This window comes from Pristiophorus japonicus, chromosome 11, assembly GCF_044704955.1.
Source record: "Pristiophorus japonicus isolate sPriJap1 chromosome 11, sPriJap1.hap1, whole genome shotgun sequence".
NCBI classification, from domain to species: domain Eukaryota; kingdom Metazoa; phylum Chordata; class Chondrichthyes; family Pristiophoridae; genus Pristiophorus; species Pristiophorus japonicus.
Window position 1 is genome coordinate 101,372,107 of NC_091987.1, and position 13,288 is coordinate 101,385,394.

The 13,288-nt window shown below is 43.7% G+C and overlaps 1 protein-coding gene across 4 annotated transcripts in view; it reads left to right on the top strand.

Moving 5' to 3' along the window:
* Positions 1 to 13,288, top strand: part of cryzl1 (crystallin, zeta (quinone reductase)-like 1) — a 100,323-nt gene that overhangs the window by 18,289 nt on the left and 68,746 nt on the right. For 3 of the 4 annotated variants that reach the window (XM_070893819.1, XM_070893818.1, XM_070893820.1), the window contains exons 2-3: positions 5,112 to 5,183; positions 7,228 to 7,305. In XM_070893819.1, coding sequence (XP_070749920.1) covers positions 5,118 to 5,183; positions 7,228 to 7,305 — 144 coding nt within the window. In that variant the 5' untranslated portion in view covers positions 5,112 to 5,117. The remainder of the gene's footprint in view (positions 1 to 5,111; positions 5,184 to 7,227; positions 7,306 to 13,288) is intronic. The other variant, XM_070893821.1, reaches the window with a different exon arrangement.

Below are 13,288 nucleotides of genomic sequence, written 5' to 3' on the forward strand. Positions count from 1 at the left end.
CTGTGACAGAGACTGTAATTCCCGTATTGGACTGTACAATCACCTGAGAACTCACTTTTAGAGTGGAAGCAAGTCTTCCTCGATTTCGAGGAACTGCCTATGATGATGATTTTTTAAACTTGTTTTTGGTTGCAGTTTTCGTGTTTGGTCTATGGTCTAAAACAGAACAATACTTGTGTCTCCTCACCAATTTTTCTCCACGTGACTAGTATTGGGTGCAATTTCACTGGCGATATCACCTCCTCCCCCTCCCCGATGTATCATCCAAGTGCCAATTGCTCCTTTGTGAGACTACACAGTGCAAGGTAGCAGGTAGGTTTACCATAGCAGCCCTCATAGCCCAGTCCTATTGCCTTCCAGCATGTGAACTCTACAGCAAAGCAGCAACAAACAAGACTGTTGGCCTATTTATTTTGTCCATATAGACCTGGCTGAGATCTGTTGATTCTGGGGATGAGAGGGTTGTCCTATGGGGAGAGATTGAGTAGATTGGGCCTAAACGCTCTGGAGTTTAGAAGAATGAGAGGTGATCTCATTGAAACATAAGATTCTGAGAGCGATTGACACTGTAGATGTTGAGAGGTTTTTCCCCCGGCTGGAGAGCCTCGAATTAGGCGGCATAGTCTCAGGATAAGGGGTCAGCCATTTAAGACTGAGATGAGGAGGAATTTCTTCACTCAGGGGGTTGTGAACCTTTGGAATTCTCTGCCACAAAGGGCATGGATGCTCAGTCATTGAGTATATTCAAGGCTGAGATAGATAGATTTTTGGACTCTAGGGGTATCGAGAGATATGGGGATTGGGCGGGAAAGTGGAGTTGAGGTCGAAGATCAGCTATTATATTGAATGGCGGAGCAGGGCCGAGGGTCCGTATGGGCTACTCCTGCTCCTAGTTAATCTGTTCTTATGTTCTTGCCTCAGTATGGACCAGGAATTGAATCTGAGCCTGTAACGGCTTGTAAATGGCTCATTATCATACCACATGGAGCACAGCAATACACTTCAAAAACATGCATAGACTTCTCTAGGGTCCCTAATGGTTATGTAACTAAATGCCACAGATGTTTTGTGACTGTTTCATGAGAACCAGGAAGATACCAGATTTTTATCACTGTTCTAAGTTAGTTGATCTTGGTCACTCTTCTAGTCGCAGAGGTTGATGTCAGTTATCATCACCAATTAAGAGGTAGCATGTGCCCCCTTCTGAAAGGGTCACAACCAATAAGAACTTTGACCTCAACAAAAATTAAAGGAAATTTAACAAAATCAATCAAAATTCTATTTTCCGAGGTGATGAAGCACCCCAGCCTACCGGTCGCGGAAGGTCTTAAGTGGTGCTCCATCACCTGGGCACAGATGTAGCCACGGAAGGGAGGCAAGCAGTCGGGCCTGAACGGCCCCCTCAACCACTTGCTACCTGGACCTGTTAATGGCCACCTTGGCCAGGCCCAGGAGCAGTCACCTTCTCCGACTTTCCCACTCCCATTCGCCTCCCCCCCGCCCCCCCCCTTCCCCCCGCCCTGCCCCGGGTGACCACAGATCAGGAGTGTGGGACTGAAGTGCAACCAAAAATTGAGAAGCACCCACTCCAAATAGTGGAAGAGGGGCTGCAACCTCTCACACTCTATACGTAGAAGACGGACTCCTCCAGGCCGCAGAAAATGCAGGCAGCCTGGGAGTCCGTGAACCAACTTAAAAACCTATTGCATAGGACTGTCCTGTACAACACCCTCCAGACCCTAGTAGATAAAGGGAGTAGCTAATTTTGGTCACCATGGCAGTGTGGCTGCAATAATTGATTTCAATATCACTTTGTTTGAAGTAGAAAAGTAATCAGCGTTGCATTTCCTGATCACTATCTGGACCTTTTCTTGAAATGTGTGTGATGATGATTTTCGGCTGACCTATGATCAAAAGTCTTGAGTTCCATATGGAGCAGAATGAGAAGGAGAACCCAAAGTCCTAGCCTATAAACACCACACGTTTTTGGCGGATGATTGCCCGAAGGGATATGACTACAGTAGTACAGGTGCAGCGTAAAGAATCCGGGACCAGGGCCATTCCGGGTTCCGGGTTTTTCCGGACTTTCGATCGTCTTTCTGACGTCACAAGCCCAGGTTCAGGTATTTTTGGATTTCGGAACATCAGAAAGGGGGGAGGGGGTCTCCCCCACTGAAAAGCTGTTCGGGCCGCTGGCCCCGTCGATGAGGTGGTCTGGGGGGCGCTCTGCTGCCGCCAAGGAGGTGTTCGGGTGGGCCTCGCTGCCGAGGTGGTGTTCGGGCGGTGCCCCGTCGAGACGCTTGGTCACTCAACCAGAAAACACCAGGACTGGTTTGATGGGATTGACCAGGAGAGCCAAGAGCTAATAAATCGTAAGCGCAGGGCATTTCTCAACTTAAAACAACATCCCAACACTGGAGCAGCAAAGCAGCTTTACAGATGGCTTAAGGCAGAGGTCCAACAAAAAATCCGCGACCTAAAGAATAGATGGTGGGTGGAGAAAGCACAGGAGATTCAGCAGCTGGCCGCCAGCCATGACGTGCGAGGATGCTTCACCGCAGTCAAGTCCACCTACAGCCCAAGGCCCCACCCCACTGCTGGCCAAGAATGGGGAGACACTCATCAAGGACACCGAGGCAGTCAAGACCCACTGGAAGGAGCACTTCGAAGATCTCCTTAATGGAGACTCTGCCTTTGACACAAGTGTCGTCGACTCCATCCCGCAGCATGCTACCCGCCACCATCACAACAAAACCCCAGCCCTACACGAGGTAGAAAAGGCCATCTGTCAGCTTAAGAACAACAAAGCATCAGGAGCAAATGGAATCCCCGCTGAGGCACTGAAGTATGGCGGAGAAGCACTATTGGAGTGAATGCATGACCTCATCTCATCTGGAAGGAGGAGTACGTGCATGGAGATCTCAGAGATGCAGTAATCATGACCATTTTTTAAAAAGGGGACAAGTCCTTCTGCGGCAACTACAAAGGAATCTCCATGTTGTCGGCCACTGGGAAACCGTCTTCTCCCTGTGGCTGAAGAGCTCCTCCCAGAATCACAATGCAGATTCCGTCCACTACTGGGTACAACGGACATGATCTTCACGGCGCGACAACTGCAAGAGAAATGCAGGGAACAGCACCAACCCTTGTACATGGCTGCCTTTGACCTCACAAAGGCCTTTGACACTGTTAACTGCGAGGGTCTGTGGAGCATCCTCCTCCATTTCAGCTGGCCCCAAAAGTTTGTCGCCAACCTCTGCCTGCTCCACGACGACATGCAAGCCGTAATCCTGACCAACAGATCCACCACAGACCCGATCCACATCCGGACCGGGGTCAAGCAGGGCTGCGTTATCGCGCCAACCCTCTTCTTGATCTTCCTCACTGCAATGCTCCATTTCATGCTCAACAAGCTCCCCGCTAAAGTGGAACTAAACTGTAGAACCAGATGGGAACCTGTGCAACCTTCGTCGCCTCCAGGTTAGATCCAAGACCGTCCCATCCTCTGTCATCGAACTATAGTACACGGACGACGCTTGCATCTGCGCACATTCAGAGGCTGAACTCCAAGCCATTTTCAACATCTTCACCGAGGCGTACGAAAGCATAGGCCTTACACTAAACATCCGTAAGACAAAGGTCCTCCACCAACCTGACCCCGCCACACAGCACTGCCCCCTGGCCATCAAAATCCACGGCGCAGCCTTGGACAACGTGGACCACTTTCCATACCTCGGGAGTCTACTATCAGGAAGGGCAGACATCGATGACTAGTCCAACACCGCTTCCACAGCCAGCACAGCCTTCGGTCACCTGAGGAAGAAAGTGTTCGAAGACCAGGCCCTCAAATCTCGCACCAAGCTTATGGTCTACAGGGCTGTCGTGATACCTGTCCTCCTGTATGGCTCAGACATGGACCATATACAATAGACATCTCAAATCGCTGGAGAAATACCACCAACGATGTCTTCGCAAGATCCTGCAAATTTACTGGGAGGATAGACGCACCAATGTCCGTGTTCTTGATCAGGCCAACATCCCCAGCATCGAAGCACTGATTACACTCGACCAGCTCCGTTGGGCGGGCCACGTCGTCTGCATGCCCGACATAAGACTCCCAAAGCAAGCGCTTTACTCGGAACTCCTGCATGGCAAGCGATCCCCAGGTGGTCAAGGAAATGTTTCAAGGACAATCTCAAAGCCTCCTTGATAAAGTGCAACATCCCCACCGGCACCTGGGAATCCCTGACCGAAGAACATCCAGGAGGGGGGCGCTGAGCACCTCGAGTCCCGGCGTCGAGAGCATACAGAAAACAAGCGTAGGCAGCGGAAGGAGCGTGTGGCAAACCAGGCTCCCCACTCACCCTTTCCTGCAACAACTGTCTGTCCCACCTGTGACAGAGACTGTAATTCCCGTATTGGACTGTACAGTCACCTGAGAACTCACTTTTAGAGTGGAAGCAAGTTTTCCTCGATTTCGAGGGACTGCCTATGATGATGAGCAGGAGAATACAGAACCCACTTAGCACATAGGCTAACAAACCTTATTCTACTTGCAGCAGGAAGATATTACAGGCAACACGGTCACTCCACAATAAATATGTGGATGAGATTATTGGCTGAATGCCAATCTGAACTGGTAATGTCTTAACTCTGCATTGAGCTGGATAAATAACAAGCAATCTGACTACCTTACTGGAGAATCATTCAGCATAACCTACTACAAATAGCATGTGAAGGGGCCCCATGACTCCAGGCTTCAGGCTACAAAAAGCCTTGATCAACCCCTCTGCCAAGGCATATTGTGACTGAATTACCTCAAATCTTCAATGTGTATAGTCTACTTGTGATAACTTGAATTTGTTTTTAATGCAAAAGAATTTTAAATATTGAACATTTTGAATTAAGCAATGTAAATAGCACAACATCATGGGAATTCAGTGCTTAAAAATTGAATTATCAGATCATTTGAATTTAACTTTGAATTAAGAGCAGACTGCATTGCTAACTGCCACATGAACATGACTTTCAACAATTCAATAAAAATGTGGAACTTCGTGTCCTGTTTGCAAGAAAATTATGTAATTTAATACATCATTTTGTTTTTAAAGATCAAGATGAAGGGACTGTATTGCCAATTGGCTGAATCTAATGAAGACATAAAGTTTTTGTTTCAAGACAAGGTTCGTACCATACTTGGAAATTAAGTTAAGCAAGCACATAGACACATCAGAAATTGTTGTCCTGCTTTGATTACAGAGGAACAGGAGTAGTCCATTCAGCCCCACAAGCCTGTTCTGCCATTCTATTAAATCAAGGCAGTTATTGATTCAAGATGTCAAAGTGCTAGAGCAAAGCTTGAGTGGTTTAGAACTTCCACCCATTCCCAAAGGTTACACTCCTGCCTTGTAATTCCAGCAGACTGGGCATCAGTACGAACAACAGCAGCCTGCATGCTCCATTTTAATGCACATCTGTACAGAAGAAACAAAGACTGTAAGCTCATGAAAAATATGTTTTGGTTGATTACTGATAAATTCTATAACTGCATAATTAAAAGTTTTGCAGCAAGCGTATGTTCGTCTTGTCACAACTGTAAGGTGTTGCATCTCAGTGATGTCAGATTTCAGGGTATCACATGTCCATAGGACAGAAATCAATGATTTATCTGTCAAGACCCGATTCAAATATCTGATTGACTAAACATAAATGTTAAAACTCAGTTCAATTCAGACGTAACTGCAATGAGGGACAAGTATCTTTTACTACAACAAGCTCCCTTAACGTAGTAAAACGTCCCAATATGCTCCACAGTAGTATAATCAGTCAAAAATTTACACCGAGCCAAAGAAGGAGATATTAGGACGGGTGACTAAAAGCTTGGTCAAAGAGGTTGGTTTTAAGGAACGTCTTCAAGGAGGAAGGAGAGGCGGGGGTATTCCAAAAACTTGGAGCCTAGATGGGTGAAGATACGACCGACTAGGGTGGGGAAAGAAAGCGAGCAATGTACAGGAGGCCTGAAATGGAGTAGTGCAGAGTTCTCAGAAGGTTGTAGGACTGGAGATGGTGAGGAGCGACTAGGACGTTGCTTGTGTGCAAAAGATGATTAGCTTATACTGGGCTGATGATAAGTATCATAGAATGGTTGCTGCACAGAAGGAAGCCATTCGGCCCATTGAGCCCATGCCAGCTCTCTAAGAACACTTCAGCTAGTCCCACTCACCCTCCCTTTTCCCATAACCAAATAAATGAGGTTAATTAATTTGGCTCCTGTTTGCCACAATAAATGCAGTGAACATGCCTCATTCAGAAGACACACTTATTGTGAATTTGTGAAGTCAGAGGTCCATTCTTGTATAAATTCTGGTGCATTGTAAACCCACATCTTTGTTAACAAAACAACATTACTGGCCAACAACCCTCCTACTTGTCCCAGCCATGCTGGAGACGGTTTCAGTACGACTGCTTTAAGTATGGTTCCTTATCTTGTAGGTCAAACATAAATAAAATGTCTGAATATGTGCAAGTGCATCATTATTTTATTTTTCTTTAAGCCCCCTTATTTGAACCTTGCCAAAAGGACCCAGGCCCAAGGCAAGTCCAATTTCAATAACTTGAGCAAAATACTGCTGATGCTGGAAATCTGAAATAAAAACAGAAAATGCTGGAAAACGCTCAGCAGGTCAGACAGTATCTATGGAGAAGTCCGAAATGTTTACTCTGCTTCTCTCTCCACAGCTGCTGCCTGGCCTGTTGAGTATTTGCAGCATTTTCTGTTTTTATTTTGCTATAATTCAACAATAAAAACAACTTGTATTTATATAGCACCAGTAAAATGTCCCAAGGTACTTCACAGGAGTGTTAAAAAAGCAAAATTTGACACTGAGCCACGTAAGAAGATACTTGGGCAAAAGAGGTAGATTTTAAGGAGCATCTTAAAGGAGAAAAGAGAGGTAGAGAGGCTAGAGGTTGAGGGAGAGAATTCCAGAGCTTGGGGCCTTGACAGCTAATGGCAAAGCCACCAAGAATATTTCGAACAGAATTAGGAGTACAGGGAATAGGAGACTTCTTTGTCCAATCCCGTGATGTTGTATAAATTGGGTCGTTTCATCGAGGCACAGCTGTGCATCAGTGAGGCACAGACAAGGTAGCCAGTTAAGGTTAAACAATGCCAATGTCTTGTTGCTAAGCACATGGTTAACAAAACATTTTTCTTTATTTTTTTAGGAATCTCCTCCTAGTGTAAATGACCATTATGTCAAGTTACAGGTTAAAGTTTGTGCTTTCAGTCCTGTGAATACAAAGGTAAGTCTACTTCAATATGCGCATATATGCACTTGGGTTTGCAAGTTGAATGTAAGATGTATGCTCAAACTAGAGCAGGCTGTATTTTGTTTAAACATGGTTTTGTGTTGCATTTTATCATTTAGCCTTTCTTCTTTTCTTTCCACTCTTCCTTTATTTTTACACCATCATTGTTTCCATATGGCTTTTATTTATCATTTTGCTTTTTTTAATAAGTTTTTGTTATCTCCCCATTAATATTTCAACTTGCTTTCATATCACCTTCGTCAAAAGTTCAGACTACAAACCTGCTTCCATACCTCTACTCCTTGCAACATATGTGAGCGCAGCCCTCAGTAACTAGCTCTCCAGTTTATCCTTATTCACTTTGAGGAAGCAATTGGGTACCACTCTGCACCATTCTACTGTGACATGACTCATAACCCACAAGGAAGGGCATTGTGGATTTGATCTTGTTCTGGTACATAAGATTGGAGCTCCAGTACAAGGAGACACCCTCCCATCCCATATTAGTCCCCCCCACCCCACCCAAAAACATTTTTTTTAGCCCTCTGTCTTACTGACACTTCTTTTACATATTTCATTCCTTGGTTTTTGAATGGAAAATAATGAATAACAATTTCAAGGTTATCAGCAAAGTCATAGGAAGCCAAGAGCAGCTACAGCCAACGTGTCGGCTTTTTTTCACTAAGGGTCTAAGCATTCCAACTCTGTGAAATGAGCGAATGCCTTCAGGATGCTCATAAAATTGTTTCAAGATTCTCTTTGCCATCAGTTTTAGATGGAGAAGGAATTGCCAGAGGTCAGGTGTTTGACCAATGGTCCAATGGAATTGAGAGCTCTGCTGGGAGGAGTTGGGAGGAGCTGCTAGAAGGATAATTTGAAAGATAATTAAGTGTTTTATTACTGCAATAGAGTTTCATTGTAAGGGCCTGTGCGTTTCCTCCCGGGCTTATTTTTGACACTATTTAAGTAACCAGCTTGCTTACAGTATGTTGCAGTGTCCTGAATGACCAGCTGGTAGTTATCTTTGAGATGTCCAATGTTGTATGCAACCAAATTTATTTCTCTTTTCCTATATACAGGACAGTATTTTAAAATCAAGCCTAATTACACTGTTATTTTAAAGTGACGACTTCAATATCAGTGCCTACTTTTATTGTATTAATGTATTATGTGACTTTAATGAGACAATTTTGGGCGGGGGAGGGGGGAAAACTAACCAGGATCAGAGAATTTGAAAATGTATTGACCGATTTCTTAAAAATGAATTGCTATAATAATTTTAGACAGACATTGTCGTTTAGGATTTCAAGAATTATTTGGTCACCAGATATTGCAGAATCCATAATTGGTTATTATGTAAAGATAAACAGACAAATGGAACTGATTATAACGCCGCAATCTTAGTAGTGGATCCATTTGACATCAAGAACAAAAGTTAAGCAGTTTATAGAATTCATTTGAACCCTAAGATAAAATTACTGCATTGAAATTAGTCCTATCATTTAAAAATAAATATAACAAAGAGTTTGTGGGCATGATATTCAGATTGGGTGTTTTATTGTCAGCAGCAGTTGACATGGCAGTGATTAATAGCGAGGACACTATTGAGTTCTAATGTTCATTGTGAAAGATTAACAATTGTGATGTGATTGCTCGCGATTATTCAGCTATAATCAACAGTTTTCTAGCCCTGGCATCTAAATGAATCTATGCTGTATGCTCTCGATGGCTTTAATGTCCTTTCTCTAATGAGCTGCCCAAAACTATATACAGTATTATAACTGTGGCCGAACTAATGTTTTGTACAAATGTATCATTACTTCATTATACTTGTATTCAATGCCCCTATTTATAAAACCCAAACTGCTGCAGGCCTTTTTTATGGTTTTGTATACCTGCATTCACACTTCTGACAATTATCCACATTAAATTGCAACTGCCACCTGTCTGCCCATTTCACTAATCTGTATTTCTTTATGAATCACCCTAACTATTTGACAAATCCCCTATATTAGTATGATCAGCAAATTTCAAGATTGTGTCTTCTGGTTACTGAGCCTCCTACTAGTGGAAACAGCTTCTCCCTCTTTACTCTATCAAACCCCCTCATAATTTCAAACATCTGCATTAAATCTCTGCGCTAAGGAGAACAATCCCAGCTTCTCAAGTTTCTCCACATAACTGAAGCCCCTCATCATATGTTCCAATGCTGAGTGTCAGAGAGTAAAACAAGAGAAGTTCACAGAATGTCAGAACATTTCTTCACCTTCACCTAACTTTAAAAAGCAAACTGCACAGAAAGAAACACCACAGAAAGAATCATTGGCCAGAATATGATTCGAGTAACAGAAAAATGTTTTTAAGAAGATCTGCATTTGGATAAAAAATTGGATCAGATACTTTTCAGCAACTTGGACAAAACCATAACATATTCTTGGCTTTTGGTGCAATGGTTTCTGCGATCTCCGTGGGGTTATAGAAACATAGAAAGTAGGCGCAGGAGCAGGCCATTCGGCCCTTCGAGCCTCCACCGCCATTCAATATGATCATGGCTGATCATGCAACCTCAGTACCCCACCCCTGCCTTCCCTCCATACCCCCTGATCCCTTTATCCGTAAGGGCCACATCTAACTCCCTTTTGAATATGTCCAATGAACTGGACTCAACAACTTTCTGTGCCAGAGAATTCCACAGGTTCACAACTCTCTGGGTGAAAAAGTTTCTCCTCATCTCGATCCTATATGGCTTACCCCTTATCTTTAGACTGTGACCCCTGGTTCTGGACTTCCCCAACATCAGGAACATTCTACCTCCATCTAACCTGTTCAGTCCCATCAGAATTTTATAAGTTTCTATGAGATCCTCTCTCATTCTTCTAAATTCCAGTGAGTATAAGCCTAGCCGATCCAATCTTTCCTCATTTGTCAGACCTGTCATCCTGGAAATCAGTCTGGTGAACCTTCGCTGCACTCCCTCAATAGCAATCACATCCTTCCTCAGATTAGGAGACCAAAACTGCACACAATACTCAAGGTGTGGTCTCACCAAGGCCCTGTACAACTGCAATAAGACCTCCCTGTTCCTATACTCAAATCCCCTCACAATGAAGGCCAGCATGCCATTTGCTTTCTTTACTGCCTGCTGTACCTGCATGCTTACCTTCAATGACTGATGTACCATGACACCCAGGTCTCTTTGCACCTCCCTTTTTACTAATCTGTCACTATTCAGATAATCTGCCTTCCTGTTTTTGCCACCAAAGTGGATAACCTCACATTACCCACATTATACTGCATCTGCCATGCATTTGCCCACTTACCTAACCTGTTCAAGTCTCCCTGCAGCCTCTTAGCATCCTCCTCACAGCTTGCATTGCCATCCAGCTTAGTGTCATCTGCAAACTTGGAGATATTACCTTCAATTCCTTGATCTAAATCATTAATATATATTGTAAATATCTTGGGTCCCAGCACTGAACCCTGCGGCACCCCACTAGTCACTGCCTGCCATTCTGAAAAGTACCCGTTTATTCCCGACTCTCTGCTTCCTGTCTGCCAACCAGTTCTCTATCCACATCAATACATTACCCCCAATACCATGTGCCTTAATTTTGCACACTAATCTCTTGTGTGGGACCTTGTCAAAAGCCTTTTGAAAGTCCAAATACATCACATCCACTGGTTCTCCCTTATCTACTCTACTAGTTACATCCTCAAAAAACTCTAGAAGATTTCTCAAGCATTATTTCCCTTTCATAAATCCATGCTGAATTGGACCGATCCTGTCACTGCTTTCCAAATGTGCTGCTATTACATCTTTAATAATTGATTCCAGCATTTTCCCCACCACCGATTTCAGGCTAACTGGCCTATAATTCCCTGTTTTCTCTCTCCCTCCTTTTTTAAAAAGTGGGGTTACATTAGCTACCCTCCAATCCATAGGAATTGATCCAGAGTCCATGGAATGTTGGAAAATGACCACCAATGCATCTACTATTTCTAGGGCCACTTCCTTAAGTATTCTGGGATGCAGACTATCAGGCCCTGGGGATTTATCGGCCTTCAGTCCCTTCAATTTCCCCAACACCATTTCCTGACTGATAAGGATTTCCCTCAGTTCCCGCTTCTCGCTAGACCCTCGGTCCTCTAGTATTTTTGGAAGTTATTCATGTCTTCCTTAGTGAAGACAGAACCAAAGTATTTATTCAATTTGTCTGCCATTTCCTTGTTCCCCATTATGAATTCACCTGATCCTGACTGCAAGGGACCTACATTAGTCTTCACTAATCTTTTTCTCTTCACATATCTGTAGAAGCTTTTGCAGTCAGTTTTTATGTTCCCTGAAAGCTTCCTCACGTACTCTATTTTCCCCCTCCTAATTAAACCCTTAGTTCTCCTATGCTGAATTCTAAATTTCTCCCAGTCCTCAGGTTTGCTGCTTTTTCCGGCCAATTTATATGCCTCTTCCATGGATTTAACACTTTCCCTAATTTCCCTTGTTAGCCATGGTTGAGCCACCTTCTCTTTTTTATTCTTACGCCACACAGGGATGTATAATTGTTGTAGTTCATCCATGTGATCTTTAAATGTTTGCCATTGCCTATCCACCATCAACCCTTTAAGTATCATTCTCCAGTCTATCCTAGCTAATTCACGTCTCATACCGTCGAAGTTTCCTTTCTTTAAGTTCAGGACCCTAGTCTCTGAATTAATTGTGTCACTCTCCAGCTTAATGAAGAATTCTACCATATTATGGTCACTCTTCTCCAACGGGCCCCGCACGACCAGATTGCTAATTAATCCTCTCTCATTACACAAGACCCAGTCTAGGATGGTCTGCTCTCTAGTTGGTTCCTTGACATATTGGTCTAGAAAACCATCCCTTATACACTCCAGGACATCCTCCTCCACAGTATTGCTACCAGTTTGGTTAGCCCAACCAATATGTAGATTAAAGTCACCCATGATAACTGCTGCACCCCTATTGCACGCGTCCCTAATTTCCTGTTTGATGCCATCCCCAAACTCCCTACTACTCCCCATAATTCCCACTAATGTTTTCTGCCCTTCGGTGTTTTGCAGTTCTACCCATATAGATTCCACATCATCCATGCTAATGTCCTTCCTTGCGATTGCGTTAATCTCCTCTTTAACCAGTAACGCTACCCCACATCCTTTTCCTTCCTGTCTGTCCTTCCTGAATATTGAATACCCCTGGACGTTGAGTTCCCAGCCTTGGTTACTCTGGAGCCATGTCTCTGTAATCCCAATTACATCATACCCGTTAACAGCTATCTGCGCAGTCAATTCATCCACCTTATTACGAATGCCCCTCGCATTGAGACTCCGAGCCTTCAGGCTTGTTTTTTTAACACTCCTTGTCCTTTTTAAATTATGTTGTAATGTGGCCCTTTTTGATTTTTGCCCTTGATTTCTCTGCCCTCCACTCTTGCTTTTCTCCTTCCTACCTTTTGCTTCTGCCCCCTTTTTACTTCCCGCTGTCTCCCAGCATAGATTCCCATCCCCCTGCCATTACAGGTTAAACCCTCCCCATTAGCACTATTATTGGGATCCCTTAACAATAAATGTACATGCTTTGAGCTTACATTTTTTTTATATTTACATATCGTTAAATATTTTAGAAACAACCAAAATATCTGTATGGATGCATGTGCTTTAGGAACCGGCTACTGAAATTGAAGCAGGTTTAACACAAGATCAAAATTCTTGGGTAAAGAAAGCAAGGCACACGTACACCTTTTCTTCAAAATCTAGAAGGAGAATGTGGACCCCAACTGAGAGGTCAAATGGCAGACCGTGCCCTTATTCCATAATCCAACAGAACCCCAGAGTCTAAGAAAAAACAAACCAATCACTCTAAACTTAAACTAACATTGCCCTCACTTCAAAATCTTGGTCTAACAATGTACTCCTCTAGCATGTGCAATTAATAGTACAATGGCTTCATAAAATAGAA